The 6,604-nt window shown below is 58.2% G+C and overlaps 1 protein-coding gene across 1 annotated transcript; it reads left to right on the forward strand.

Moving 5' to 3' along the window:
* Positions 1 to 3,013: 3,013 nt before the first annotated feature.
* Positions 3,014 to 6,307, forward strand: EsH8_IV_000948 (uncharacterized protein; the record flags this gene model as incomplete). The annotated part of the gene is made up of 5 exons (XM_083265838.1): positions 3,014 to 3,174; positions 3,246 to 3,547; positions 3,606 to 3,829; positions 3,895 to 5,616; positions 5,681 to 6,307. 5 exons carry the CDS (start codon positions 3,014 to 3,016, stop codon positions 6,305 to 6,307), a joined length of 3,036 nt encoding a protein of 1,011 aa, XP_083124733.1.
* Positions 6,308 to 6,604: the final 297 nt, after the last annotated feature.

The raw sequence follows: 6,604 nt of genomic DNA on the forward strand, positions 1-6,604 counted from the left end.
GAGACTCGACAGAGACTTCCGGGGCCCAGTTCCGACGTCTCTTGGCTGGCCTTGGCTGAAGCCGGCTCTGCTGTTATTGTTGCGTCAATTGTCTGTTCTTGTTCGTGTCCTGGCTGGGTGCTGCGGCGCAGGAAAAGAGAGAGAGAGAGTCTCTTCGTGGCCTCTTGGTGGCTCTCGCACTCGAGCCCGTACAGTACCTCAGCCATGTCCGGCCTTGCACAACTCTCCCGCCCACCCGTCATGCAGGTACTGCACATCATATCTTCGCATCCGCTCGTTACGAGGCGGGTCGTGGCCGACTAGCCGAACTGAGAGAGCGAAGGGACGGAAAGAGTCGGTCATAGCCCGGCGTTTTTCTCGCAGCACGTCAAACCCCACGACACTCAAGCTCCAAACCCCCTGCTGGATCGAGGTGATTTGGTGTGGATCGAGCGGGTTCCCTGGGGCTCTGCAGGGGGCTGGTCCTTGAACAAGGTCCGTCCTCGTCAGCCGCTGCCCCAGAACTCCTCCCCTCTGCTTCTTCACTAGTTCCTCCATAATGGCAGGCATGGCCATGAAGCCCAGCAATGCAGGCGCGAACGGTTTGCCGACGTCCTGAGTCGGTCGAGGGTGTCGCCTCCGGCGGAGCGCTGTTCTATTACGCCAGATTTGAAGGATCGTCAAACGGGTCTCGCACGAATCTCGCTTTCGGCCACGTTGGTGCCTTCCTGACTAGAATTCTTCCGCCGTTGGCGGGGACTGGACAGGTTCAACGGTGGACGGTCGGCCGACTCGCCACCGAATGCAGCAATCATCCATCCAGACTATTACCCATCCTCATCTCGCCTCCAACTTCCATGCTGGCTCCGCGTGCCGAGATGCGAGCGCTTCCACACACACACTCACAAGCACACGAGCACACCACACACCCAGAACGGGCCAAGTGGCGCTGGATCAATCAGCCCGAGTTCAAGCAAGCAGCGAAGAGCGAGGACCGGTACGATCAATATCGCGCACTGGCCAATGCAAAACAAATATGCCTCGTTTTCCTTGGCCCGCAGCTCAACTCCGACTCATTCCCACCCCCATCCATTATTGCGGTCATTTCTGCCCCATTTCCCCCGCAGTATGCACTGTACAATCCGGAAATGTGCTCTGCGTGCACTAATTTCCCACCGTTGGTGCTGCTAAGCCAAGGGAAAACCCGACTGCTGGGCGATGCGGTCGCTGCACCTGGCCGGGCTGGGATCTGACTTGCCTGGGGAAAAGGCTTGGCATTGTTCCCGGGGTGTTTTGTCAATTTTTGGGTTCGGCAGTGTTTAAAAAAAAAACACAACAGTCGAGTTCCTTAAAAAAGAAAAAGAAGGCAAACGCAATACACTGGATGGTTTGGCTATAGCCTCAATTCAAGGCCCGTTGCGAGGCAGATCGTTACGTGTGTTTCCAAGCAAGACTTGGCAATTGGGGGCTCTGACCGTGTGTAACCAGTCCTGAACCCCGGCGGCCACACCCTTCGCTGCGGTCTATTCCGGGGGGTTCTTGGCGTGCCCTCTCGAGGGCCAGGAACTGTGTCGCCGCCCTCAATGGCAGGACGAGGACATGACAATTCATGGCTTGGCAGAGGCTCTGTCCAGGCGTCTATCCCAAGTGCCCGTCCGCACTGTATGGCGGAAGCAACACGGGTTTGGGGAATTGGGTAGTGGGGGGATGGGGGGGATGGAGGGGGGGGACCCTTTCTTGGAGTGTGCAGAAGAGGCTTGCACCTGTGCGCCTGTGCAACCCGATTGCAAGTGCTGTGCAACTAGTGCAAGCGCAAGTGCGAATCAGACGCGAAGAATACAAAGGTACCTACCTCATTGGTGGTGGAAGCGTATCGTGGGTGGTAGAGGCGACGTCACGTGATGTGGGTTTCGGACATGAAACTGTCGCGTCCAAGGGGCCGGGCATGGGCGGGCGGGAGCATGTCCCAGATAGTCAAACGTCTCTCTTCTTTGACCACGGAACATGTCCTTGACTAGGGGGGTGTGTCCGGGTCCGCGCTCAACGTGGACTACCCAGATGGGGGGGCGGCACCATTCAACCAACTCTGCGCGGGGGGTTGCCCGGGACTAGAGCTCGACGAAATCTCGGAATTCGTCTGTGTCAAGTGCTCCTCTTCTTTTTTTCCCTCAGTCGTCGCCCGGGTACGTAGTGCTACTGAGGCATTTGTTTTCGTACCAGAGAGACTTGAGTCTACCCGCAACCCCACGGGCTCCCCCCATACATCGCCAAGTCACTTCAGAGTTCTTCCCTCGAAACGCACGACTCACGCTGGCCTGCCCTTGTTGTCAGAATGCATCCTCGCATCCTGGCAGATGAGACAGCGAGTTATCTCTGTCTTGATAGGTCGGCCCGTCTAATGGGGACTTTGGGACCAAATTCGCGCTAGAAAATGGCCAATTCTGTGAAAGAGATGAGGGCGAGGACGACGGCCCAGGTCCCCACGCCTCTCGTCTGCCTGCCAGCTCCCGGCACGCACGCTACACTGGACTGAGGCGGAAGCCCTTCGGCGAGAAGTCCCGTCGTCGCTGGCTGGCTGGAAATAGCATCGATGCCGCCCGGTCTCTCGATGTGGAGTCTCTCCCTCACCCGCATCTGTTTTGATGCTTGCAACTTCTTGGCGTTGATCCGAGCAAGACGGGGTACGCAGCTACACGCCGGGCCCTTGTTCACACGCCGTCTCTTGCCTATCTCTTTCCTCTATTGCCGCGCAGTATTGCCAATGCCATGCTAGTCTGCCTCTTCCTGGCATGCCTGGTCCCATCTTCTTGTGCCCATCCGCGGAAGTTTCTCTGCCACCCCGTCCGGCCTCGCCGTTTGACAGATAATATATTATGCCCGCCCTCCCACCGTTGTTCATCTTCTCTCTAGCCTAGCCTTCTCTCTCACCTTTCCCCTCCGGCCCCTTCTCTACCTCCCCATATCTGTCCTGCGCACTCTCTCTGCTACAGCTGGACTGTAATTGCCACGCCGTCGTCCTATGGCACCCAACAACATGGCCGGCTTAATAGGAAAAGGCGGGAATAAGCACTACCCGCAACCCATCAACGCCGAAGATGAGGACCTCGAGACCGGCAACTTCATCCAGGAGCGCCAGAGGAACAACCAGGTTGAGGGAGCCGGTGGTGAAAGTGGCACCAACGATGAGTACCGATCGTATGTCTTACTTACATGCAATGCCATTGGCACATCCCCCCACGCTACCGGGCTAACATTTTGGCAACCAGTCTGATCCGTTACATCGACACCTACCGGGACCCCAATGCTGAACCGGAAGAGACTGAGGAGGCCGAGGCCGCCAAGGTGCCCGCATGGAAGTTCTGGAAGAAGGCCACCGCCGAGGGCGGTGCCGCTGGAGCCAGTGCCTTTGTCACCCCCGCCGACTGGCTCAAGACCGACATGAGAACTGGTCTCGATCCCGCTGAGGTCGAGCGCCGCCGCAAGTACACCGGCTGGAACGAGCTCACCACCGAGAAGGAGAACATGTTCCTCAAGTTCGTCGGTTTCTTCCGTGGCCCCATTCTCTACGGTAAGCAAACACCCAGACCCGTGTGCCTGCCGGCCGTTGATGCTAATTCCCCACACAGTCATGGAGGCCGCTGCTATCCTCGCTTTCGCTTTGCAAGATTGGCTCGACGCCGGTTTGATTGTGGCAATTCTGTTGCTCAACGCCGCTGTCGGTTGGTACCAGGAGAAGCAGGCTGCCGACGTCGTCGCCAGCTTGAAGGGTGATATCGCTATGAAGGCCCACGTTATCCGCAACGGTAGAGAGGAGGAGATCAGGGCCCGTGAACTCGTGCCCGGTGACATCGTAAGTCGCCACTTCACCCTCGAGACTCCTCGCATGAGCGAATCTTGCTGACACGAGACCACTAGATCATCATTGAGGAAGGCCACGTCGTCCCCGCTGACGCCCAACTCATCTGCGACTACGAGAACCCCGCCGGCTACACTCAATACAGGGCTGAACTCGATGCTCAGGATGTCATGTCCCCCAAGCGCGAGAAGTTCGAGGAGGGTGACGAGGAGAACGCCAACCCCGCCCTTGGCCACGCCATCGTCGCTGTCGACCAGTCTGCCATGACTGGTGAGTCTCTCGCCGTCGACAAGTACATGACCGACACCGTCTACTACACCACCGGTTGCAAGCGCGGCAAGGCTTTCTGCATTGTCACCCACGGCGCCCAGGCTTCCTTCGTCGGTAAGACCGCCTCTCTCGTCCAGGGCGCTCAGGACCAGGGTCACTTCAAGGCCATCATGAACTCCATCGGTACCACTCTTCTCGCTCTCGTCATCATCTTCATCCTCGCTGCCTGGATCGGTGGTTTCTACCGCAACATCGAGGTCTCTGAGGAGGGCAGCTCCGTCAACTTGCTTCACTACGCCCTTATCCTGCTCATCATCGGTGTCCCCATCGGTCTGCCTTGCGTCACCACTACGACTCTCGCCGTCGGTGCTGCCTACCTCGCTGAGGAGAAGGCTATCGTCCAGAAGCTCACTGCCATCGAGTCCCTTGCCGGTGTCGACATTCTCTGCTCCGATAAGACCGGTACCCTCACCGCCAACCAGCTGTCCGTCCGCGAGCCTTTCGTCATGGAGGGCGTCGACATCAACTGGATGATGGCCGTCGCTGCTCTCGCCTCTTCCCACAACATCAAGGCCCTCGACCCCATTGACAAGATCACCGTCCTCACCCTCAAGCGCTACCCGAAGGCCAAGGAGCTCATCTCCGACGGCTGGAAGACCGAGAAGTTCACTCCCTTCGACCCCGTCTCCAAGCGTATCACTGCCATCGCCACCCACCGCGGCGTCCGCTACACCTGCGCCAAGGGTGCCCCCAAGGCCGTCCTCGCCCTCACCGACTGCACCGAGGAGCAATCCACCCTCTTCAAGGAGAAGGCCGCTGAGTTCGCCCGCCGTGGTTTCCGTTCCCTCGCCGTCGCCGTCAAGGAGGAGGATGGCCCCTGGGAGATGCTTGGCATGCTGTCCCTCTTCGATCCCCCCCGCAGCGATACCGGCCAGACCATCATTGAGGCCCAGGCTCTCGGTCTCCAGGTTAAGATGCTTACTGGTGATGCCCACGCTATTGCCGTCGAGACTTGCCGCATGCTCCAGCTCGGTACCAAAGTTTACAACTCCGACAAGCTCCTGCACAGCGACATGGCCGGCACTTCCATCCACGACCTTTGCGAGCGCGCCGACGGTTTCGCCGAGGTGTTCCCCGAGCACAAGTACCAGGTCGTCGAGATGCTTCAGCAGAGAGGCCACTTGACTGCCATGACTGGTGACGGTGTCAACGACGCTCCCTCCCTGAAGAAGTCTGACTGCGGTATTGCCGTCGAGGGTGCCACCGAGGCCGCCCAGGCCGCCGCCGATATCGTCTTCCTTGCCCCCGGTCTCAGCACCATCGTCTCCGCCATCAAGCTCTCCCGCCAGATTTTCCAGCGCATGAAGGCCTACATCCAGTACCGTATCGCTCTTTGCTTGCACTTGGAGATCTACCTCGTCTCTTCCATGATCATCATCAACGAGACCATCCGCGCCGACCTCATCGTCTTCCTCGCCCTGTTCGCTGATTTGGCCACCATCGCCGTCGCTGTAAGTAACAACCGCATCCCCCGGCAACCTGCCTCCACGTTTCCCATGACTAACAAATCCATAGTACGACAACGCCCACTTCGAGAAGCGTCCCGTCGAGTGGCAGCTGCCCAAGATCTGGATCATCTCTATCGTCCTCGGTACCCTGCTCGCCGCCGGCACCTGGATCCTCCGCGGAACCATGTACCTCACCGAGGGTGGTGTCATCCACGACTACGGTTCCATCCAGGAGATCCTCTTCCTCGAGATCTCCCTCACCCAGAACTGGCTCATCTTCGTCACCCGTGGCTTCGAGACCTTCCCCTCCTTCCAGCTCATCGGCGCCATCGCTGCCGTCGACGTCCTGTCCATCCTCTTCTGCGTCTTCGGTTGGTTCTCCGGCGGCAAGGGTGAGCCCGCGTCTCCCCCTTCGCTCAACCGCTTCCTGTCCGAGAACGGCCGCACCGACTTCGTCACCGTCTGCGTCGTCTTCGTCTACTCCGTCTGCGTCACCATCGTCATGGCTCTGATCTACTACGTCATGACCAACATGCGCATCCTCAACGACATGGGCCGCAAGAAGCGCAGCGTCACCGACACCCTCATCGAGAACGTCCTTACTCAGCTGAGCAAGGTCGCCCTCGAGCACGAGAAGGACGACAAGGGCGAGCGCTTCTACATTGCCAACCGCGCCGTCGTCGAGGAGGGTTAAGCAGAAAGGTTATAGATTTTCTTTATTTGTATGTGTGTGGTGCGAGACGTCTGTTGAGTACAAAAACAGCGTTGTTTTAGGCATTGGTTCACAAAAAACATTGTATCCATTATAGAGTGGAGGGAGAAGAAGAACAACCCCCGAGGGAAAGGCAAATGGGGAACTTCTGGATGGATGCGCTTGGTAATATCTCGCGACATCACACGACTGTCGCTAATGGCCCATTTCTTTCATGAGCAAGTTTAATCTAGCAAAAGACCATGTTCATTGTTGCGGCGTTGGTCGGGTCAAGGTCGG

Source organism: Colletotrichum jinshuiense, chromosome 4 (genome assembly GCF_051148585.1).
Source record: "Colletotrichum jinshuiense chromosome 4, complete sequence".
Classification (NCBI taxonomy): domain Eukaryota; kingdom Fungi; phylum Ascomycota; class Sordariomycetes; order Glomerellales; family Glomerellaceae; genus Colletotrichum; species Colletotrichum jinshuiense.